Source organism: Manacus candei, unplaced genomic scaffold, assembly GCF_025592945.1.
Source record: "Manacus candei isolate 608988 ecotype Guabito, Panama unplaced genomic scaffold, ASM2559294v1 h1tg000005l, whole genome shotgun sequence".
Classification (NCBI taxonomy): Eukaryota; Metazoa; Chordata; class Aves; order Passeriformes; family Pipridae; genus Manacus; species Manacus candei.
Window position 1 is genome coordinate 15,526,103 of NW_026138053.1, and position 26,195 is coordinate 15,552,297.

The 26,195-nt window shown below is 36.4% G+C and overlaps 1 protein-coding gene across 12 annotated transcripts in view; it reads right to left on the bottom strand.

Moving 5' to 3' along the window:
- The window catches only part of DPYD (dihydropyrimidine dehydrogenase), a 337,231-nt gene that overhangs the window by 257,781 nt on the left and 53,255 nt on the right, over window positions 1-26,195 (bottom strand). Inside the window, exon 1 of one of the 12 annotated variants that reach the window (XM_051803320.1) lies at window positions 21,583-23,527. The exons of the other annotated variants lie outside the window; for them this stretch is intronic. Coding sequence (XP_051659280.1) covers window positions 21,583-21,611 — 29 coding nt within the window. The 5' untranslated portion in view covers window positions 21,612-23,527. Of the gene's footprint in view, window positions 1-21,582; window positions 23,528-26,195 lie in introns of those variants that run through there. 12 annotated transcript variants of the gene reach the window in all.

Genomic DNA, 26,195 nt, shown 5'->3' on the forward strand with positions numbered 1-26,195 from the left:
ACCTTGTGCAAGTTTTCCAGAAGTGAGTTCCCAGCACACAGAGGAGTAGGAACAGCTCCAGTGTCCTCACTCTTTTTCTCACCTTAAAGTTGCTGCAGCTACATATTTGAGAAGCATGTGCCACTACCAGTGTCTTTTCCCTGAGAGGAAATAGTGGTTTGGAAACTGTGAGAATTCAGCAGAGAATTCTTAAGATTTAATATTTTCTCTAGAAATTGCATGTGTACAAGGACTGCCTTCCATCTTCTTTCTCCAGTAAAGAGGTTTGTCTAAGATACCTTAATAAGTGATACTATGCTCAGTCATATTAAGAAGACCCAGAAAAAAGGAAATCTGCCAGCCATTTTGGTTCTAATTTCTTAAACTGCAAATAATTTCTGTTTTTTACTCGTAGGAAAATAATATAACCTTATTTGTAATATATAAACAGCTTTAAAAAAAGGGTTGCATTTTCTTGTATGCTTTGATGTTTAAGAGAAATATTTGGCTTTGCTCTTTTTCCTTAAATTTATTAAAAAAGTAAAGATTCGAAACCAGTATCCCCTCAGCAAACAAAAAAAGCCTTATGACACAATAACAGAAATCACATAAATAAACCAAAAGAGGTCAGTACAGAGTGAAGACAAAGCCTATACAAATTACACTAAGAATCAATGTTGCATTTTTAATATCTTGAGTTTATAGAGATGTAAGTAACATTTCAATAGTAGATAGCTGAAAATTCAGTCTTAATTGTTTGAAAGAGGTAAATACACTAACTCATTAAGACTAAACAATGGGTCTTGTATGTGCTATCTCCAGATTTTTCTATAACCACCTTCATGGAAAAGAATTTTATAACATTCACAGTATGATAATGTGAATAAGTGACATGCCTGAAAGTCACTTCACATTACATGAAACCAACACATCATTTACATACAAAAGGCTTTCCCAAATGCCTATTCCCCCCCCCCCTAAAATGTATGGAGAGAGCAGTTCCTTTTCTATCCATGTACTACATTTAACACCTAATCCTGTGAGCAAGGTTGGCTCACAGAAGCACCTCAGTGCATCCTTCTACCTTATCACAGTTTCATTCATCCAGTGTAGAAATCTCCTACAGGCAAATTGCTTAACTGGAGATATAAGGCAGCTGTCCAACCTTTAAAGTTTCACCAAGCAGTACTACTGTAAAGCTACATGGACAGAAGGTTGGACCAGATGACCCAACAGGTTTACACTATTTATGCAATTTCTCTTAGTGTGCTGAATAATGGCCTTTAAAAATGGCAAATTTACGGCTGCTTATCTATCTACAGTTGAGGTTTCCCACAGAGATAAGCAAACTTGAAAGAATTTAAGAGTTCATATATCTCTCAAGTTCTTTAGGATTAGAGGAGTGACACAAGTATTCATTTTCCTTATAAATTAAATCCTTATTTTTAGCACTTTACCAGCCACTTGAAAATTAGGGCAAATAACACTACCCAAAGGATCTAAAATATGAAATATATACATGTATTTTTCAAATACAACCACCCAAAAACCTTCTAAAAGAGTTTATTTTCTAAACACTATAGCATGGTCTTTTAGGTGGATGGTAAAGAAAACTCCATCTACTAGTCAAACATAGAAAAGGCACAGGCCTGCCAATGTCAAGAAGGCTAAGGGGGCAATTAGACCATAATCAGTTCATTTGTGTTAACAAAAATAGGAAAAATATTTGTTGATAAAAGAAAGGCACAAAAAACTCGCATTTTAGGTTTTATCTTTACAACCTAAGTAAGAAGAATTTTCACATCCTTTTAAGAAGATTATATAAAAGACAAAGTATTTGTCACATTTCCTCCCATACTGAAGTTAATGGCATAAGAATGAATACATTTTCTGTGATGGCTCAGCAACTAAGTGCTGTCTGAAAAATACTAAAAGAAATGGGTTTTTTTCAGAAAAAAAACTCTGAGAAATTTTAGGATGAATAAAAAAACATCATTAATCTGCTGGTTCACCATAGTTTGATAGATCACTTATTCTCGAATTTGAGGCATTGTATTTCTTTGTATGCTCAAATTGTTAGATCTACACCAAATACAGCAATCTCAGGACTGTAAATGTAGTGTGGCTGAAAAAGCACACTTTTCCCATTTCCCAAAGGCACTGCATTTTCAAAAACCTGCTGGAAGGATTTAAATATTCTCTTTTGGTAGATAGTTTCTCTTGCTACAAATGAGCAGATGTCTGCCTTTTGGCAATTCTTTTTGATGCAGTTATTTGAAAACAATTACAGAAAAATGTTAAAATTTATATATGAAAAAAATACTCCACCAAGATCCCTATACTGCATTTCTCAGACAAGTCACACAGAGACATTTCAGAAAACCTAGGAATCAATACAAAATGCTTCTTCTTTTCCACCCTCCATTAGTAGCTCCTCTACACAAAATCACACAGAGTACACATTAGCAACTTCCCAATTGTTCCTTCATCCCAGGCTTAGATGCTGTGATTTTAGTGTTGCTCTTTCTAACCCAGAAGCATTAGATTTTAATGAATACATCCAATACCTTCCAGCAGTTTCATACCTCAGCATTTATAGGATACTATGATACAAGCTACCATATCAGCACAATCGCAAGCATAGCTTCTTTACCAGTGTTCTCTTCCCTAGCAGTGAGGGTTGCTAATTGTTTTCTGTACTCCGTGTGAATGCTAAAGTCTGCTGTCAGAAAACTCAGACAGCTCTTATTAAAGTCCTCAGCAGTAAGAATCCTGAAGCTCTCTACCCATGTCCCTTTTCATCACTGCACAACCACCACTCACCCTGTCCTGAGCACTACTTTTGCTAGCAGTCTTCAATGCTCCCCTGGATCTCAGCTCTCACCACAAATGGAGCCAACAGGAAAACCTCCTTGACAGTTACTACTGTCAGTCTGCTACATTCCTAGATCTCTGACTCTGCGAAGCCAACAGGCAAGCCTATCTATTGTTCCCCCCGTCGTTTGCCAGGATCTGATCACAGCAGAATATATTCCAATTTGTGGTTACTGCAGACTTGTTGTAAGAGTTTTGATGCTGCTGCTTTATCAGATTCCTCTCTGTCAGCACTTGTCTTGTTAGTAGTTTTAAAAGCAATTAGCTCATTTGATCAAGGCTCACAACATCAAGGCATCTTGATAATGGCTTCCAATTTTTAAGCAGCAGAAGGAAAGATACTTGGTGTTAGAATCCCACTCCAACCCTATTTCAGGTATATTCAAGGGTTGTATTTTCTACGAGGGGCTGGATGGTGTTAAACATTGCTCAGTCAAGAAAGGTACCAAAAGATATTAGAAACCACATAGATTTCATCTTCAGTCTATAAGTTCTGACTGAAGTTAGGCAGTTTAACAAAGAATATTAACATAAATTCAAACCAACACCTGTGTATTTGTTTTGCTGCTATGTGTTCAAGTACATAACATGAAGCAGTGAAACAGAGAACAGCAAATGCAAGTAAAAGGTGTTTAGTCACTTTCAATTTAGTCAATGCAATTTGGTTTTCTTTTGGAAGCCTAAAATAGCAGAAGGATAGAATTATCCGCTCTTTAATTTCCCATTTCACTAAGGGCATGAAATATACTAGTGGCTTTATGACTGGAAACACTTTCTTGGAAATAGCCTATTCACTGTTTCCTACATTGAAGGATTTATTTTTTTTTTGCATTATCAGAAGATGGAGTATTTGTCCAATTATAAGAGGTTTTTCTTTCTGCATAAGACAGGAATGAAGAATAGGAAAAGTTCTATCTTTTCTTCAGCCCTTCACTTCCTTGACCAGGCTCTTCAAAGACCGGGAGCTTTCCAGAGACAGGCGTTTGACAGCTATCGCTCAAAGAGAAAAATAAAAATAAAAAAATCAATTCTTCAAATGCAAAAAAACCCACAAAAACCCCCCAAAAAACAAACAAAACAAAAAACAAACAAACAAGAAAAACCAAACCAAACACAAAAAACAAACAAACAAAAAAAATCAAAATCAGAATAATTAAGAGCAGAACTCCTGACAGAGCTCTCTTCAAATCCTTCTGGGTGTTTTACACATGCTACAGTCCAGCAACCTAACTGTCCACAATTTAAAATAAAAGGAACAAAAATATGCACAAAATATTAGGTAAGGCAACATAACCCTCTCATTTTTCAGCAACGAGGAAGGAGTGACACTGCTCTGGCAAAATGCTCTACTGATAGCACAGCATGATCTTTGCTAAAATATACTTGAATATGTTTACTAGCACCATGCAAGATGATGTACTAGCATAACCAGTTAACATGGAACCACAAATGTCAAAACGCATTAAGTACATTATGTGATACAGTATTCTTTTTTTGTGTTTGTTCACTTGCTAATTTGCACAGTTCTGTAATTCATAAAGAAGTATCCCTATCTTTAGTGCAAATTAGTAATTTTCTAGCACATAATTAAAACTACATATTAAATTTATACTATATGTTATATGTTTGTTGCCTTTGTGACAATGAAAAAATGTTACATGGTCAAATGAAGTTCTAGGGTGATTATTTTGATCTGGAAAATACCTCTACACAACCTCTTGACATATTTCTCAACATCAGCCTGGTGAGTGTATATCACTCACCAGCATTTTTCTGCTTAGCATGAAAATATAAAGCTGTTTTTTTTCTGAATAGCTCCTGATAGCACTACCTATTCGTGTATTTTAAAATGAAGTCATTTCTTCACTGCCACATCAGTAACATTATATCTGTCCTAATCCTTCTCAAACACACACTCTTCCCATAGTATAAGCCTAAGTCACTGTATTGAGAAAAATCTCAGAGACAGGTTCCATCGAAAACTTTAAACATCATATTTTGGTTTTGGATTCAGCCAAATAATCATTCAACTATAGTTCACAGCAAGAGCAACAGTAATGGTTCAACATCATTTTTGGAGGAATAAGGGTTATTCTTAATGCTTCTACCTCTTACTATGCTATGTGTACTATTGTACACAATAGAAACATTACAAATAACACTATGAATACTTTAACTAATTATCATGTTCCAAAAGAACAAACAAACCAGATTTATTTTTAGATGTTGTGATTTAGTGTTACCTTTCTATCTATTAAGACAAAAAGTTAATAAGTTCCAGCATTTTCAATATTCTTACAAGATACATAAGCTAAGGAGGAGAACGCAAACCACGTCAACCCAGAGTTGAAATCAGTTTAGTCATCATACATGAATTATGTGTGACAAATGCCCTCAAGTATTCCATCTTTTTACAAAGTCAGTTCATAATGGCTCATGCTAGTATCTATTAAATATTTTATGAATTTATCATGAATATAAAGTATGACATTACTACCTTATTCTTGGAGAACTAAGAGATTAAATTACTGACACATTGTATCCAGGAGTGAGGAAATATAACTGGGGAAAAATGTGGATTAAGAAAAAGGAAGAGAAAACAAAAAACCAGCAGTAGCAACCATTAACTAAACACAAACACTTACCCTGCTAGGCCAAATTTCTCAAGCCAAACCTATCCCAAGTGCCCAACTGTTTCAGAGTGCTATGGATGCCAATTCTGGGACCAGCATTTACAGCTGAGAAACCCACAGTTCTGCTGTAAACATACTAATATTAATTTGCTGATTTCTCATAATACCACATTTTCCTTTTCAATGAAAACAGGTAATTCAGTCACATTCCAAAATGCAAATATTTAAATTTATATTATGTTTTATGAACATGTATGTCGTATTGTACTGAATCTTCATGTTGGTACATCTTCAGTTACTTGACAAACTTACTTCTAAATATTGTTTTAACACAACTGGTCTGAATTTTTCTGCCCAGTTACAAATTGCTATTCCTTTAATAGAGACTAGCAGCATTTTTTTGTAGGCTCAGAATGTAGCCTTGTTACCATAACCTAAAAAGCTAACATAAAGCTGCCATCTTTTTTAGTCAAATAGGAATGCAAACAGAATATTCACAGGTGTTTCCTAGAGAATAACACAAATAAAATATTTTCCAGCGGTATGGAACACTTTGAAGATATGTTTTGAATGGCAGACTCACACTTGTCTGAATTTCATGTCAGGTAACTTTCTTACTTATTTCCTAACACCTATTACAACTTACTACACTGCTGTCTTTGGTAGTCATTACACACTGTAATAAAAGAAATAAGGATCCCTTGAGTTGATAAAATACAGTATGTCTAAAGAGGACGAGCATGTGCACGTGTGTTAACAATAGAATGCACAAATCAAATGGTTTTTTTTTTGTACTGGGGCTGGCACAAATCACTTACTAACAAAAGCATCAGTGCTATCCTGAGGTTGCACTCTGTAAATAAAAAACTTTGAAAATAAACTAACCTGAAAGAAACCTCCGCTCTCATCTGTCATATAAATCATCCACCTGATGCACATCTAGTGAAATCGAAGTGTGACTATGGTATCTAATAATTCTATTGAATAAGCCCAAAGGTATTCAATAAAATGGAACTTGTTAGAAAGAAACAAAACCCTTTCACCTAATCAGACTTTTAAATTCTCTCAAAATACTTTAGCGATCTCTAAATTAAACCATCTGTGGAACCTCAGAGCTTTTAGTTTTTAGCTAGCATGTTAATGAATAAATCTCCCTGACAGAGCCCACATTGCCAAAAAAAACAACTAGAAAGCAGTATACTCCAGAGAAGAACCCCTTATGTCTCTAACCATCAGTCCCTTCCAAAAGCTGCATTTAGTGCTACAGACAATTTCAGAAAGTACTTCCAGTCTAGAGGAAGCTGAACTAGATGAGGGGGAGTTTTTCAAACTTACTGCACCAAGTGAGCTGTAAAGTCTGTGTTTTAGTAAAACTTTGCACTAAGAGAGGATAAACTCTCCAAGAATGTCCCTACAAGGAGTAGTGTGAGGCTTATCAGTAGAGAAGCTTCAAATTACAAGACATTATATGTAGACCAGAAGAAATGCAAGAAACTTAGATTTCTGAACTTTTTGAAATGTTTCTTACATTAGCAGCTACAACACTATAAGCTAAAAGTCAGGTCTACAACCTGGTTCACAAAAAAAAAACAAAAAAAACCACCAAAAACAAACACAAAAATAACCCCAAAAAAACCAACTAATCAACCAAAACAAACAAACAAAAAACCAAACAAATCATCAAGCTCTTTTGTTCTATAATACATACCATAATTAAAGCCTGTTTCCACCTATTCTAAGTTTACCTTTTCTTTACATTTTCTTTCACCTTTTAACATACCAATCCTCATGTAAACAATAAATTAGAATGAACATAGCAGAAAGTTCTTGCCAGTATTCCTTACTCCAGAAAAAGCCTGGGGATATAGAGGATGCTTACAGGAATCTCTGAAGGTCACCAGATCCAAGCCATGGCTGGTCCAGGGATTACATGAGCATCTTTTCACTTCAACTAAGGTCCCTTACCTTGACTGCCCAGCACAATGCACTAACACATTCAGAAGAGCAGCATCATCCTCATCAAAGCTAATTAAAAATCACTGTGCTTTTACATCTCCCTAAAACAGGTACATGCACATCTTAAATGCTGTCCAAAACCACGCAAATACTTATTTGGAACACTTAATAAGTGGTATTCACATCCTGCATGAGTATCTAACAAATTTGCAGGAGACCAGTGTAGTTATTCCCCCTTCCATGAAGAAGCAGGTAACACGCAGATCTCACCACTATGCATCTACTGAGAACCACTGTCAAGAACAAAAACCAAGGAAATGTATAAAACAGAATATTGCCCCATATAAGTCACAGCAAGACGTATGAAATGAAAGGTGTTGCCTGTTAACAGAAGACACAGGCAGAGTAGGACTCTGTAACCCTCAGTACTACAGGTACCTACAAAGGCCAAAAATACATCAAGTGACAACAGAAGAGTAAAATTCCTCAAAAGTGGTTTCTTAAAACCTGTAACTAGGCTTGCCTGGAAATAAAACTACCACAAGATGGTGTCAGGAAGAATTTGTAAGGTGGACACCTGTTTACCTCCAACTGTGCACACCTTTCATATCCTTACGACATCTTAAATGGGGAAGGAATTGCCAGCATACAATTCGCACACAGCCAGTTCTCACTAACCTTAGTTGCACTTCCCTAGTAGGACTTCCTGCTAGCATTTTTAGGTTAGTTATCCATCAGGTTCATCCTTCTTCAGCCACTTTTACAGAAACAAGTTTTGGTGCTTCATCATCTGCTACACAAAGTAGCAAATGAAACTTTGTGCCAGAGTACAGAAAACACACATCACTTACCACACTGAGTACAGAGACAAAGATGTTCTTTCTTCTAAAACAAGCACAGTGTCTACTACTCACAAAGGAGCAGAGCAGACCACATATCCATTGTACTGTCCATCCAGCAGGCAAGTTACAACCTACAGATTTGTTTACACCACATAGTATTAAATGATATGTATCTGGATTGTAAAGTGAATGTTGTAGTCCTCAAATTTATATCTAATTCTAGGGTATAACAGTTTAATCCTAATATTTTTATTTTTCAAAGTATGAAAGTACTGAAGTATTACATTCAATAATCTGACTATATAAAAAAATCAATTAAGTCGAGGAATGACTTAGGAAATAATTAAAGAATGGTTTTTCAATGAATACTTCTAATAAATGTAGCTACATTTCACATAGAATTGTCTGTTTTCCTACCAGTAAAATAAACAGATGATTTCTTTTAAAACTCAGAGGAATAGGGAAAAAGCTATCTGTAACATGAAATGTCATTTGTACAGTGCACAAGTAGTTTGGGCTGATTACTGCTAAGGTGTTAGACTATTCAAGTTTTAATCAACAAAGCTCTACTCCGGTACAGATGTTGATACCCGTAAAAGTTAGTGCCATTTTACCTCCTTCAGGCATTGTAGCACCTGGAGAAGTCACAGGGAAGGTAACATGGATTCTTCTTAAAATTACTGCAGCAGCTGTCAGTTCAGGAGGAGGTATATTGTGACTTGCACCAGACAGCAGCATTGTACAAACCCACACTCCCCTTTCTTAAATACAGTCTATAAGCAACACTAGAAAATCCGTAACAAGAACACAACTTATCCTATGACAAAAAAATATCAGAATTCATTGGTGAGATGTACTTAAAGCTTTTAATTCTGTCACGTGGGTACAGCCCTTGACTTAGCAATTTTTTTAATATGGCAGATATACTATTAACAAAATCATAGTTCATGGTGACATTATCACTTCTATCTAATGGTGTAATATCTTTGATTCAAACACCTAAATTTTAACAGGAATGTTGTTTAAAATCACAACCAAAAAGTTGGAGAAACATTTATTACGTGAACTTTTTCATGGCCTTATTCTCTTTCCAATGGATCTAAAAACTCTAAGCAAAAAAGTATACACCAACGAGAAAACATTAGTACAAGAACCCAATAAATATATACTGTATACTACAGAAAACTGTTCACACTTCACCAGTCCAATCTTGGACTGACATAACTCAGAACTTAAATTTTTTTGATACTCTTGTATAAGTCAATCTATTTCTACAGGAAAAAGAAACCAGATTTCAGACTACTGTTCCACAGAAATCTGTAGACATTAGGGTTTTTAAAATATTTTCTAGAGGGTGAGAGTGGTCTCTCGGATGCAGCACATACTTATGAAACTCATTCTGCAGAGAAGATCAACTTCTTATCTTTATCTAAATCTGTGAATACAACAGATAAAGCTGACAATTTTCAACTTATAGTAGTCAATCACCCATTCATCTCTCATAATATAAAAAACTCGAGAGATAACAGGTATTATAGATTAATGAATTTCTAGGCTATCATCATTATTTGTTCAGTAATGCATTATCATACTTCTGCTCACTTGGAGGGGACAGACATACCTCTCCCTTTTTGAGCACTGCTTTACTGTACTGTTTCCCTTTCACTCATGGCTCTGCATTGCACTAGTATTTCTGAAACTCTCTGCTACACTTCTCACTCTTCATTGCAGACTCAGAGAGTTAGTTTGTATTTTGACTGCTAGATCCTTTGTGTCATTCAGGCACATGCTACTTCCTTTCCATGAATTCAAAATGCAAGTATTAAAGTAATATTTTTGACCACTGCGTCACCTTCAAAGGCAATTTTTTGGCTTTGAAGCCCCAAATTTAACTAAAGCTGACTTCTTGAACTCAATTTAGATGCTCAGGCCTCCTAACACACACTAAATGAATGGAAAGAGTAGGCAGGGGTATATGTAAGAGATTCTCAAAAACCAACAAGATGCTAGCTGCAAATAGTTTAATTGCTTAAATACCTGCCACAGCCAGAGACAAACCAGAGCCATGCTTTTCCTATTGCAAAGATAACCACTATGAACCTGCTCATGAAGGAATACATTTAAGCTTTGCTTTTCCATCTGAAGATAGGAAAAAAAGACAAAACAGCAATCATCATCAGACAACCTATGTTTGAGCCCTGAGCTGTGGAAGAACTAAATTCAAGCATTTACCCAAAAATCAGGAAGAGTAAGGATTTAAACTCACATATTTAACATGTCAAATACTTGGTAAACCTTTAAGCTATTAGCTTTCAGTATTGGATAGTTTCTAGCTCCCTCTGTACATCTGGCTTGGTTCACCTGGAGGGACTGAATCAATGTGCAACAGGAAGAACCTGTCTGGAAACCTCCTGTAGAGTTCAGTGTTGAGAACCTCTTTAATTGTAGATCAGGGTAAGTACTCCAGCAGCCTTTAGGAATTAAAGTGGCAACTCTTAAGTGACTTCAATAATTCCCCTCCAGTGTCTCGTAACTACCAGGAATTTGTCTGACCTGGGAATCTAAAAGATATTTTCTCATGTTCTCAGCCTTCTCAACATAAAAACTGATTAAATAATCAGTCCATTTCTTTGAAAATATATACTTTTCAATAAACTTGAAAAATATATATATTCTGTTGAACAGATGTGCAGCATTTCAAAATCACATTTCCACGCAAAGAAGGTCCAAATGGATACTTCCAAGGATGCAAACTACATGCTGCATTCAACAGACATATCTATTTTTGTTTAGCATGATATGCAGCACTTTAGATACTGTTTTGGTGCTATATATGGTACATTACTCATTCTGAGAAATAGTTAGCAGAGTATTTTACAAATGGAAGAAAATAGCTACTCACGCATGCATTTGTGATTTCAAAGCCTTCATTTAAGCAATGACACCCATCCATCTCAAGTATGCCACGGTACATGCTTTTTTGTAACAGTTCTTCACATACAACAAGAAAATCTAAATATACATGTTTATAGCATAGCAGGCAGTCCTTCTAGCACATCTGCCTGATGCTGATGTTGGACGACCTCCTGACAGCACATCAACCATTCCATCATTCATTAATATATCTCTGCAGCTTTCAGAAAGGGATAGATGATCTTCCCTTGGTGCCCAGCACAGCTTGACTGTACTGATGGGTGCCCCATTTGACTTCTAAATCTTTAGGGTGCATGTCCCAGTAAAAAAGGATTAAGAACTCATGAAATATCTTGTTTTCATGACAGCACTATAGAAGACATCTAAGGAATAAAAGAACCCAAGTATTGCATGTTTATATTACTCGTAATGGTAAAACTGATACAAAATACTTCCACGGGTCTAAATTTTTTTAATAAGTTGCCACTACTGGCAGCAATTTATTTTTCCTCTCAGTTGTTCATTTACAGACAGGCATAATGGATGGGAAGACTTCAGAAATTTCTATAATGCTATGAGATTTGACATAACCCCACTACCACAACTACTACTACAACCTCTCAAAAATCGAGTGTCCATGATCCAAAACTAGTAACAGAGTACAAGAAAACTAAGTAGGTTTTACATACACCCATGTAACCATCTTTTCGTTTTGAAGTACAGAAAAATCATGCTTAGTCTGATCTGAATTACTACAGTGTTCTTGTTAAAAAACACCATCTGTCAGAGATTATCCTATTTTACACAGAGGGAACAGGCATTAATTATTAATCCTACTCCTTGCAGAAATGCACTCACAGAAGACCAGGACTATCCGTGGTGTGACAAAAGTATTAGTGTTCTTAGAAGGTAGTCTCTGGATGAAACTCAGAATTGATCCATTGAGAACTTCCAGCAAATGAGCTCCTTGAGGGCAGGTCAGTGGCCACATGGCAAGGCATCATCACACAAAGAGCAACAGCTAAATTCCCAGGACTTGAGCCTAGTTCCATGAGCCAACATAAATACAACATACAGTACAGACACTACATATACAGACACAAGCACTGTGGTTCTAAGTTGTGCATACAAACTGAAGCTCATGTTCAAGTTATGAAGCTCATGTTCAAGCATATGAATTTGGCTTCATTTAAAATCAAATGTGAGAGTGAGAGCTTTCTGCACGTTAGCCAAAGTATTCAGGACTTTGCTGAGAATTCCATGTCTGCTGAGGGAGGGAATTCATAGCTGTAAAACAGTACGTTGATGTGGCAGATCCAATTTATCCACAAAGAGAATCTGACAATAGGCAAAATAAGAAGAAAAAGAATGCTCATCACAGATCTTAGTGAAGGACAATAGAAAGGGATCATTCTTCCCCAACGAATTCCCTAATCACAGATAATTTCCTAGGGAAGCTGGTAAAGATCACATTTCTGCTCTAACACAGTTTTACCTATTTGGTTTAGTTTGAGTATACAATGCCATATATTGTCTTCAGTTAAAACTTCATTACCACTGAGCTTGTTTCCTTGGTCAGAGGCGAACTGACCAGTCAAATCATTTTACAAACTAACTTCTTACAGGTTTTGGTATTTCAATGAGGAAAAACATTAAGAAAGACTGCTGAGCAAAGGAAATTGGGGGGGAAGGATGAGGGGGGAAGGGGGGAAGAGAGAGAGGAGAAATGTATGTAATGCAGAAGTAGCTGACATGAGACAACTCATAGTACCAGGCTGTATTTGATGCAATGGATGTCAGAACCTCTATCTTACTACAAAGAGCAAAACTGAAACTTGATTCCCAAAAAAAGAAATGTGTCAGAACATGAAAGACTCTTCTGGATAAACACAAAATATACTAATATCCATAAATCTCAAAACTTTGATGAAGTTTCTATTTTTAAGGTAATCTCTTATGTCTCTGGGCAAGGAAGAGGTTAAAAAAATCTTTCTTCCCAAAAACCAGAAAATTCTCCACTGAAAAGCTGCCTAAGCTGCCAAGAATGGAGGGATAGTGCTCCAGTTGGAACTCATTACAAACAACACAGGACAGCTGATCCAGCTTTTTATTTACTGTAGGGGCAGAAATGACATGAGCATCTTTCTATGTAGACCTAGAAAAATATGTTGGCCCTGAAGCCAAGGATCAGAACATTATCAACCCTGCCAAAATGAAATAGGTTATTTGTTTTTTTTAATTTAGCAAGATTTTGTACTGATTTATGTATTTTTCCCTGGAGGAACTATTTATATTCTTCAGACCACAGATCATAATTGTTAATTTTCAGTGGCCCTGCATAAAGAAATAGTACATTTATTATTTTGAAACAAGAGGACCACAGTTTTCAGTCTAGTAAGGAGACACAATTTCAGTCAAGCCATTTTTAAGTCCCTTCCAGTAGGCGGAACTTCCAAGAAAAGGTTTTTTCATGGCCATGTCTCTCAGTGTCAGCTCTTGTGACCAACAGGAAGAGGCATGCAAATTATATGTTAAAAGTTCACCTTCCATCAAGTGAAATATAACTAAGGACTTCCCTCATTCTCAAATGGTTCATTTTTTCCCAGGACAAAGTCACAGTATGAAGCACAAAGTGGTGTCAATTGTGAGAACATAAAAATAACACGTATCTTGTCCTCTGATGTCCTTTCCAGAGACACTCCTGAAAAAGGATTTTATTCACCCTTACACACCACCATTCCAATACCATGTCCACCCACCTGTACTTACAGAACATAATACAGCTTAGTTATATTTCCAGTTCAGATTAGGTTGCCTCTATGTGGCAGGAGTCATAAGAACCTGTCAAAGGACCTTCACAGGACTCTTACAGATCTCATTTCAGAGGTTTAAATGGACTATGCAGCAGGAAAGTGACTCAGCCAGTATGTAGGTTTTGACTCTTTGCAGACCACCAGGTCCTAAACTGCTTCCCTGGCAGTCAGAGTTGTACCTCAGCTTTCAGGTTGCTTCTGCTGAACACTTTCACCATTCATCAGTCACCCAGAGACTGAAGGAGAAAATGTATGATCAGTCTGAAAAGCTACAACCTTTCCTACAGATAACTCCATAAGCAAAGGAAGAAAGACTACATTACAGGACTTGGTTCAGTTCAGTCTCTCTTAACTAGTGAAGTGATAATAGGACACACAGGGAACTACAAAAAAGAATCCTGAAGACTGAACAAAAAGAAAAAGAGGAACAAAAGGGGGAAAAATTAGCTGTTTAACACCAAAAAGCCCACTCTTCCCTCCTATCTCCCTGTGAGGATATTTGAAATTGGTCATTGTGGGTGAAGGGAAAGAAATCCATCAAACTAACCAGCTGAGATCATTCCCCTACTTGAAAACATAGGAAGAAATCTTCCTTGTTGTTTTAAAACAACAGACATCTCACATGCAGCACAGAATTACTATTATTTGTCCAGTAAAGCTATGACCATAAAATACACTCAAAGCAATAAAATAATTGATGCTACTTATAAGAAAATTATTCTTAATTTTTGCTCTATGGTTTGCCAGGCATTTTTATGCAATCAGTTTTGGAGATACATTGTAGTTACATTTTAACAAAAGAGTCCACCATATAGTTCAAAATAAGATTCTTGGGGGGAAGAAAAAAAAAACAACCACCCAAAAAATTTATTGTATGTAGTTATATTGAAAAACCTGTCAATACATAACACTTATCCTGAAAATAACTGTTTGTTTGGGTCATCAGGTATATGAAATACAATATTTAACTTTTATGATCAACTTGTGCTTCTAGTTCACTACTGGCAACAGTAGAAGTTCCCCACAGTCTCACAACTACCATCCTGACCCCCCCAGTCCTTCCAAAACTGGGACAAGGAGCACCTCTGGTGGCTCTAAACCTTAATGACTTGCTTCCACAAGCCTGACTCCTAACAACAGCATGCAAAGATTGCAGCAGATATTCCAGAAACTCTTACTAGGCGCAGGCTGTTTCTTTCAAATGAAAGAAATTAAACTTATATGGGTTTAATGCTACTGCACCTGGGCAATAATGTGGCATCAAATACCGACTTAGCTCTTCAATATATAGAACTGAGAAAAGTGGAGGGGGACAGAGAGAAAATTTTTAAGTAATCAGATTTTTAAGGGTATCCTCACAAAGCCTTACTAATATCCACATCAATTAGTGACCTCCTCATACAGCAATAAATATACTTGTCAGCAAATCTCTAAAAAGAGCAACAACCATATGATAAACAAGAGTCATTCCATGAAGTCAGTCCATTAATTATCACACACTTTTCCACCATTATCCATCACATGGATAATAAATGAGCCAAAACGTAAGGTTTATTTATCTTGTTATTACTTCCCCTAGATCATCAGTTGCAGAGGTTTTATGGTACTGGTATATTCCATCAATGCAAAACCGGAGCAGATTGTGTTGACCCAATAAAAAAAATTCAAAACAAGACAGAATCAGAACACTGCATTTCCAGAGACAGTCTTATAACTATCAAACTACTGGAAAAATTATCTTTGTAGCCTCAAAAAACCCAATGTTCACATAAGGTGAAATGGTTGTATTTTCAAACAAATTTACAGCATAACACTGCAGCTCAAATCTTGTAGATGCAGTACAGATGTTTTAGCAATGCACATGGACACAGACAGCTCCTTCAGAATGTTTTTCATATTTATGCCTTCAAAAGTCAATACTCACAGAAACAGGCTCACCAAGCTGTTTTGTATTTCTGTTGCTACAGTATAACCAGAACTGGGGAAACAGATTCTGTTTGCAAGCTATCTTGCAATTTAAAACAATACTTACAATTTAATTTAAAAACATTCTTTTGCAAAAGAATATGTGAAAAGTCATTATAACTAAAATAAAAAGACACTTTCTTCAATTTCATTTTTATATACTATAAAATATAAATTAAGAATTTAAATTAGGAAATGAAAAATCAGATGGTATCATTCCATTAGGATTATATGTCAATGAAGTTTTACTAAATTCTAAAATAGAAAGAAAACTTGACCAGCATCAGAATTCTGTCCCTCTGGGAAATTTATCTTGCACTCACAATTTTTATAATAGTGAGTTATCATACACATACAGACTTTCACTTGGTTACAAACTTATTTAATCAAGTTTCAATTGCTCATTCTTTTGGTGCAATAGTAGCTATGATGTTTTTCTAAATGGCACATCTCAAAAGTATTCTTTTTTTTTTAGTATTTAAAGTTCTTGAATTCTAAGCAATTTTGAAAATCTGAGCAATAGCCACTGATCTAGAATGAAAATTTTAAAATGTTCTTAAGGTGATCCATCCATACACAACTGTAAGTTTCGCATCCAAGCTCTCTGTAGGAACCTCTGAAAATCTCAGCCCACTGACAGAAAACAAACAACCAAACCAACCAACCAACCAACCAAAAAACCTCATGGATCTTACCTTTCTGAAAATGTTTAAGCTGACCTGCAGACCCCAAAGCTTACTTATTTCTGGTTATAACAAAGCATTACAAGGAGCACCTGTGCCTACTTCTCCACATTATGTGACCTTCCCTTCTGCCATCATTGAGCCACAGCAGCTGTTTGGTTTCTACCAGCATTCATTTTTCAGGGCTACAGATACATTCCATCTTATATACTGGAAACACTATCTTAACCTTGTTCCAGAATTTTTCTTCCTACCTGTCAATAAGAATATACAATGTAATCAAACATCTCTTAACCTGTCCCTTTCACCAGACAGCCTCCATAAAACGGCACCAAAGAAACCCAAAAATGTCCCTTAACAAAAGTAACTAAATTAGAGCTCCCTTTTAGAAGGAAGATTCCCACTTTCATGCTGGAAGTAATGGAAAAATAACAGTTTGACTATTCTTTTGTTAAATTATCACATATTTGCAGACCTGATTCCAGGTGATAATGGACAGACTGCAAGGGATTTTGGTTTTTAGTCTCTTAAGTCTCTTCAGTCTCTTGCTTTTTTCTTTTTCCCTTTTTTTTTCTTTTTGTGAAGATATAACCATATTTCGATTTTAATTCAAAGCACAGCTCTAGTTTATAGCACATAAAGATGTCTCTGAAGCACAAAGTACTGAATCAGAGAAAGGAAAGCACAACCCATCCTACAGTGGTGACATGAGTTATTTGCATAGTTGCCACAAAAGTAATAATTACACTGTAACTCAATAGGAACAATGGTAATTTCACAGTAGCTCATGTTGTTGTTATCACCCTATATCCTGATAACTGTGAAATTAATTTGTGGCACCACTGTACGTGTCAGTTTTAAGCTGTTCCCTAGGTAACATTACGCTACCATAGAGAAGGAATGCTTGGCAGTAAAATGGGTAGCAGCAGATTGATTATACCAAAAGAATCTTCCCTCTACATACAAATAACTTGGCAATCAGAGAATATGATGAGAAAAAATCCTCCCCACTGCTTTTTTTACTTTTTTTAATAGAAAAAGGAAATTTATAGAGTTAAAGGTATTAACTGACCATTATCCATCCACTGGAAGAATGCAAAGGTAAAATAAAATGAGCAAACCTCCAGGTTATATTTAGTGCCACTGACCCATTGTTCTAACTGCAACCAAGATGCAGCATAAAAAAGCTGAAAGTTTCCTTTTCCTTCTCATAGTCATTTCCTATGTTAATCATCAAATGGTATTTTTAAATATAAAAGAAAATATACAGCACTAAGACATATTTAGGACAACAACAATAGTGTGGGTTATACTTTCACAAATAGTTCTTATTTCATCTGAGAGATACAGTCCTTTCACCTCCCGAACCCTCAACATTATTTTGCAATACTACTACTGTCAAAAAGAAGTTCCACACTAAATATAAAAGATAACACACTGCCATATAGTGCAGGGAGATACTTACAAATTTACTGGGGAAAATTCAGTGCCACAATAATTGAAGGTCTGGAAAACACTAAATCATGACATTTAATGAGGGAACTTATGACTGATTGGTAAGAATAAACAAAAGACCAAATTTAAACTTTCCAGTCAGTACAGTGGTACAGCAGTAGGTATGAGGCTTTGGATTAAAGAAAGATGCTATTTATTTTCATAGAATTTGGATATTCCTTTTACTTCTACTTCAGGCCTGTTTGCACAGTGTTAGAAAGACATACTGTAATGTTCTCTTGCTGTATGTTTGTCTGTAAGGAAATAGGTGAAAACAAAATCACAGCATGTTACATGTACTGACTCAGTGGTTCAGCTGGAGTTTTGTTAATGAAAAAGCAGCACCATTTCAGTGTCAGCACTAGTCATCAAAGCAAACCAAGGTGTTGAGCAGATACTCTGATCCAGGATATCCAGGGACAAGCATGTTTTGTCACTGTGGTTTTGATCTTTATCTCTGACTGATCCTCTTTCTGTGATTGCTGTCCCCAAAACCCCTGACAGGTGATGTTCAAATGTGGTGTTTTGGTTTTTTGGTTTGTTTTTTTTTGGTTTGTTTTTTTACAATCCAATAATAGAGACTTCAGAGCTCCAAAAGCAGTTGTAAGAGCTCAAAGACAGTTTGGACAGTCCCAAATGTGTATTCTTCATTAAATATTGGCACATACTATGCCAAATTATGTTACCGCTGAGAGGAAAATTTTGACCACCCCATACTCAATTATTCATCAGCAAGGCACTCTGATCATTATCACCATTGACCCAGGAATTCATCCTATACCCTTTGCCAAATCAGCATGTACCCTCGTCCACTCAACCAGACACTCTTCTTTCACTTCTCACTGTGTGAGCCAATTCTCATGCACAAGGACCCTTAAACAACACATATTTGCAGTTAGGAAGCTCACTGCATGGAGAATTAACTGCATGGAGAATTTGTTGGTGCTCTTGATGCTAGCAGGAATTACTATGGGATATTGGTAATGATTTTTCAGTCCCATTAATAATTGTCTGCAGTTTTCTTTGCTTTGCTGGACCTGTGCAGAGTCTTGATGCTCAGCTAAGTCAGAGGGCTTTTCTTTTCCCCACACACATCTGACACTACTTCTGCCAGAAAAGTAGCGTGGGCCAAGCCTGATGCTTGGCTTTTTAACCCCTGTGCATCTCCTTTGTTCTTTATTTTCTTTTATACACTCTTCAGGTTTCAGTGCTGAAACAACTCCAGTCAGCTGGAACAAACACACCTACTGGAACAACAAATGCCAGTGACAACCAACCTTCCATTTGCTGGATCAGTGCTGTCAAAGGCATTCAGAAATGCCTCAAGAGAGGTGTATGTACATGTGTAACTAAAGATCTTTGGAAAGCTTTAAACACTAGTACAAATTATTACTTTTACTGTAAGCCCAAACTTATTACCACAGAAGAAATGTCTGAGACCAAGAGGTGTCAGATACTCTTTTTAGATTTCTGATTGAAAAATGAGAAGTGGGGATTAAAAAAAACCACAAAAAACCACAGCCTGATATGGGGGAATTTTACCTTTACAATCATAAAAATCAAAACAAATCAAATCAAAACAAATGCAATACAGCTGGTATTTTTACCTATGATAGTATTCAATAACCTGTACTCTGAGCTCTCTGAGGTTCACAAAATGAAAACCCAATATTGTTTTTAGCATGCACCGATAACCTCTGTACAGAGACTGCTAATAAGGCTAAAGATTAACTCCTTAATTGTGAACTATTTGCTAATACTCCATAAGCAACGGCTGTTCCTCACCACATTTGAAACATGCAGAGATATACCATGGAACAGTTTACAAAGTCACTTCCATGCTATTTTAAATGGATATATTTTGCTGAGGACTATTTAAAGTTGCAAAGAATATCAACGTATGTTTAAGACAGTTGTGGTGGGTTAGCTGCCACAGTACAAAAGTGATGCCTGTTTACTTGAGGAATGGCTTTAAAGCCATGTGAAAACTAGTCAAAAATGAGACCAACTGCAAAAATTCTAGCTGATTTCTACCCAAACCCCAGGTCTCTAAAGCAAAATGACTAGCAAAAAAGATGCCTTGACATTTCTGGTTTCTGCCAGCTGCCAAATGGCTGATAGATTATTACTCTCTAGGCTTCAAAAAGAAAGGAAATATTCCATGTTATTATACATATATTTTCAGTTAAGATTTTATTTTAGATATATTTTTCCTCAAAAAAATAGGACATTTTTGGAAGAAAAATGTACAAAATTTGATCAAATTAATGTAGCAGTTCTTTCTGATTTCACAAGATACAGCAGGATTTTTGAAAAAGAGTGTACATGATCTCTAACCATACAGAAATTGTATTTGATTACTAAAACTGCAATGCTGTAAATGTGGCACCTACAGAGAAACTTTTTCAAATATCTCTAGAATACCATAATGTCTCAAAATTAAAATATAAAATCCTTGTAATGAAACTACATCAAATACGTTTCATAAGACAACTGTCGCATACATTCAGTCAGAGTTATTAGATAGCATGCAAAGTCTTAGAATAATTTCCATTGCACTTCCATCCAACTGTAAGCTTGACGCATTACCTTGGCAGAATGCCACATTTCCCGCTGTGCTAAACTTACTGAAACAAATAGGAAAGCAGCATCGCTGTGTTACATTCCTGCTTTACTATTGTGTAATTGGACCACACTACAGGAACAGCACTTTATATTACAAGCATTGAGTTACCATTATCAACTTGTGGCTTCACACTCCCAGCACAAAAGCAATGAATTCTTCTTTTACATCAAGAATTAAATGAGTATGATAGAAGAGAAAATATTAAGAGAAGTTGCATTTCAAAGCCCTGTTTGCAGTTACGGTTTTAAGACAAAATAAATTTTACATGTTCTGACATTGTTACACTAGCAGGAGAAAGAATGTTTAGCAATGCCAATAACAAAAAGATTACTCAAGCCCTTCTAAATTAGAGGTAAAGTCTTCATTCACCCAGTGCACCCAAGTAGAATAAGAGAATAAAAACTGATTAAAGAAGCAGGGAGTGCAGGGTGTCAGTTTTACACTTACTGAAACATATCTAATTCAATGAGAAATGAGGGCAAAAAAATTTATGCTGTATAGTTCCTGCTGGTTAAACAAATTCTTGTATTAGAAAATGAAAATCAGGGATTTCATCTGCAACTAGGTGAAGAGTGGTTCTCTCTCCTCTGAGGTGTTAACCAGCCTTTCCCCATGATTTTGGCCACAGAAGAATTTGTCCTTAGAACAGCTACATCTCTTCTGCTATTGCAGAAGATACCCTAAAATGACTGTGTCTATACGAGCAGTGTGGCTCAGCAGCAGGGGGCCTCTACAACAAAACAGTTGGCATTAAGACCAGACATAACCCTTCCCGGAAAATGCTTATTTTAGTCTACTTCTCACCTAGTCCTGTAGGTTTGAGCAACCAACATGGACTTCCATGTTCCCACAGCTTCTGTGTCACAGCTCCTGTGCCAGCCATCCTAGGGAAAGCACGGAAGGGCTCACCTGCCATGAGCAGGACTCACAGCAGCAGCGCATCCCCCTGCCTGGGCACATGCTTCCCTGCACCTTAAGCCACTCATTCACAGCTTCCTGGTGGAATAAGGGAGAGAATGGGAAGGGTAAAAGTGAGAAAACTCACAGGTTGAGATGAAGACAGTTTAGTATGTAAAGCAAAAGTTGTTCATGCAAGCAAAGCAAAACAAGGAATTCATTCACAGCCATTGGCAGGCTGGTGTCTTGGGAAGACAAAACACGGTAACTGAATGTCACCCCCATCTTTCTTCTTCCCTCAGCTTCATATGCTAAGTATGATGCCATATGGTGTGGGATATCCCTTAGGTCAGTTGGGGTCAGCTATCCTGGTTGTGTCCCCTCCCAACTGCTTGTGCCTCCTCACTGGTGGGGTGGGGTGAGCTGAGGAACAGAAAAGGCCTTGACTCTGTATAAGCACTGCTCAGCAATAGCTAAAACATCCTTGTGTTATCAACACTGTTTTCGGCACAAATCCAAAACACAGCCCCATAGCAGCTACTGTGAAGAAAACTAACTCTAGCCTGCCCAAAATCAGTACGACACACCATCATCAAAAAATATAATAATGACCTGGCCACAATGAATATATAATGCAAAGACACTAACTAATAATGCAGTTTTGAATGAAGACTGTATTTTTTCCTCAAACTCTTAGCTTTACTTTGTATCCTGAACTCCAAAGAGAACGTACACAAAGATGCCCCAGGCAACAGAAAGTCAAAGGACACCACAAAGGAGGAAAAACAGACTACGTTTTTTCAGGCTTTTGAGAACTACAGTAAATGTCTGAAAAGAAAGAAGTGCAGATACCTTTAAAACAGCATTTGTAAAGACAGACTGGTTTCTGACTGTACACAAAACTGTTATACACTAGAATTAGATATAAATTTGAGGACTACAACATTCACTTTACAATCCAGATACATATCATTTAATACTATGTGGTGTAAACAAATCTGTAGGTTGTAACTTGCCTGCTGGATGGACAGTACAATGGATATGTGGTCTGCTCTGCTCCTTTGTGAGTAGTAGACACTGTGCTTGTTTTAGAAGAAAGAACATCTTTGTCTCTGTACTCAGTGTGGTAAGTGATGTGTGTTTTCTGTACTCTGGCACAAAGTTTCATTTGCTACTTTGTGTAGCAGATGATGAAGCACCAAAACTTGTTTCTGTAAAAGTGGCTGAAGAAGGATGAACCTGATGGATAACTAACCTAAAAATGCTAGCAGGAAGTCCTACTAGGGAAGTGCAGGTAAGGTTAGTGAGAACTGGCTGTGTGCGAATTGTATGCTGGCAATTCCAAGAATTCGGCAATCCTACTTACCTTAAAAACCTCTTTCACAGAAGAGAGATGGTATTTTAAGTAAGACTTTTAATTTGGCAGTGTATCAACTAGGATAAGAGATCTATCTCCTCAACTTCAGTGAGGAAGGCTGCCTTAGCATAGGTCTTACACTGTTGTCAGTGCTAAAGATTTTATTTCTCAACTATCTCAAAATGTGTGCAGAGACATTATCGATAATATAATAAGTTTGAAAGTCTTATGTGAAGTATTTCAGGATAGAGTTAAAGTAGCAGGATATGGCTTAGTGTGATCCCACTCTCGTTTGTGTGGATGGAAGATTTAAGGTTGGTTGCACAGAAGTGTAGGAAACGGGGTTTGTTAAATACATGTGGTATGTGGTACTCTCAATAAGCTGGCTAAGGATTAAATTAATGACCTAAAACAGCATGAGCTTCAACAGCTTCAATTAAAGCATCTGACTCCTTTGCAAAAGCTGCAACACACCCAGCTTCTGTGTACATCCCAGACTTTTGTTATGGTTTAAAATCACATAATACACCTTCTAACCTAAACCATCCAAAGCCCTGAAACATAAAATTAAATATCAATAAACTATAGAAAACCATGACTCATGGTAAAACCACCAGCAAGTTTCCTTCACTCATATCTGAACTTTTTTTTATATATATATAATTAATCAAAACCTTTTTCAGAGTGTACAGGTTGATAAACCTAAGGTATTTATAAGCCTGGTAGTCCATATTGTATACACTGTCTCTGGCGATCCAGACCATTTTTTTCTGATTGTTAATGGTAGCAAAGAACAAATTTCAGAAATATTTTAAAACCTAGCATTTTAAAAAGTAATGAAATGGGAATCCATGGAGTGAACTCAAGATTCTGTAGTGCAATTTTCTACTCTAACAGTTTGCAGACGAGTGGCTGTTAGTCACTGAAAAGTATGATGCTGCACCCCCTGCATGCCACCTTTGGAGTCTTTGTGGTAAGCCATCTGCCACAGTGGTTTTCAAAATCTCTTTCACCACCAACATCAGATAACATCTCCTGCAGTTTGCTAAAAAGCAAAATTTTGACTGTTATCCAAAGCTTTTCTTTAAATCATAGAACTAAATGGTTCAAAACCAAAAACAGGCTCTCCTCGCTTGAGGTGACAGAAAAGTGGGGGGTTTCTTTCTCTTCTCCCCTCTGAAATATTTCTTGGGAATGCTACACACAAATACAGGAACAATGTGTTTGCCAAACTCAGACCAGACCTGAAGTATCATTCAGTGACAGTAATACATACAAGAAAGCTTATAAAAAACATACAAGATTTTATCAAAAATGTTCATGTAAGATTTTGCCTAAAGTGCATTTCAGCATATCAACAAAAATAGTAATTGTAATGCAGCTTCCCAATGCATGAATATTATTTATTTTGCTATTTTACTATATTGCTTTCTATTTTGCTAACAATGCTTTTGTTCTATATCCATGGATTGGTTATATACACTACAAGGCATAATTCAATCTTCTGATGTAAATTAACTGCAAATCTATATTACCTATTGGAATAGCAAAAAAATCCAACATCCTTTCACATGTGCCAGTCGGGAACATCATCAATGCACTATTTTAGGTCAGTTAAAGTTGTATTTAGTTTATAAAATTAGTTTATTTATGGTTATATGAAGTTTATCCTAGGTAAGTGACTAAAGGAACATTCAAAGGAAAACAATCTGACATATTTTGATCACCTATCACTGGATCAGGAAAATTTAAAATTCCTAAATTAAAAATGAGAAATTATATACAGTATTTTAAACAGTGTATGTGCAACAATCAGCTGACAAACTTGGAAATGTATTCCAGTTTTAAAATTTCTGGTCAAGGTATGATGAAGCTGATATTGAACAGAACAGTCCACCTAACAATCAAGCTCAAAATGAGTCACTTTATAGTTTTCTTGATTTATACTTAAAAAAATATACAAGGCAATGCATTTACATTCTATAGTGCAGAAGATAAGCATTATCAGTAGTTCCACAAAACTTTCAGTGTCAGTTATACCTGAGACTTGAAACAATGGACCTATCATGTATCAGAACCTTTTTTTTATTTGCAAAATAAAACATTAAATTCTTTAGTTCTCCACAGAAATGACACAGAAAGACAATGCAAGTTCTAATAATTATCACAAATATAATTACATTAATGTCACAGGTTCCTATACATGCTTGGTGTTACAGCTCTGCAGAGTGTCTGTCTGCAGACAGAAAATATTCCACTGTGGTCAGATCCCAGGCACTGTTGGGCCCGCAGAGGGTGGCTAGTGGGTGACCAGTAAGACAACAAAGAGCATGGTAAAACTGCATGAACACAGTTTAACAGTGCCTTGTTAATACCATTAAACAGTTTCCAGCACCTGAGCAGCTTGTTCAGTCAGAGCTATCCTTTTACAGGGCAGTCTTGCACTGTAAAGGTATATGGCTCATGTTTGGCCAATGCAAGTGATGCTGGCAATCTGTTTGATCAGTAATGTACACTAAAGATGATAGTGAAGTTCTGCTTTCAAAATTGCCCTCAAAATTAAACTCATTTATATTAGCCACTTAGGTCTTTACCATAGAAGTACTACTTAAAGTTCTCAAGTTTTTCTAATATTCTTCTTGCATACCTATGCAATACCAAATGCAACTGGCAACACTAGCATTCTGCAGCATTGCCTGATCTCATATACTATTAATAGTATAGTAAATTTATAAAATTGTCAAGATACGTATCTAGAAACTATATTCTAAGGGGAGCATGGTTTATTTTCTAAATTCCACAGTTTTGCGGGGGTTTTCATTTCCAGTCTGAGAAATCTCTGCAGGTTTTGTTTTGGGGTTTTTTAAGGAATATCTCTAAGCCAAAAGCAGCCTAAATAAAGGTCTAAATCAATAAGCCTCCATATCAAAGTGATGTAGCTAATTAGTATGTCCTCTGTGGCAGGGGGTGTTTGTTCGTTGGTGGTGAGATAGATACATCAGAGGAACACAAGGTGGTCACCCAAGAAGCAAAGTGTTGTTGCACTTTGGAAGCAGCACAACATTTTTGTTAAAAATATATGAAGCAAACATATTTAATTTCCCCAAAAAACATGCCCCAAGGAGCATTCAAATGATTGCATGAGAGATAAATGTAAATATAG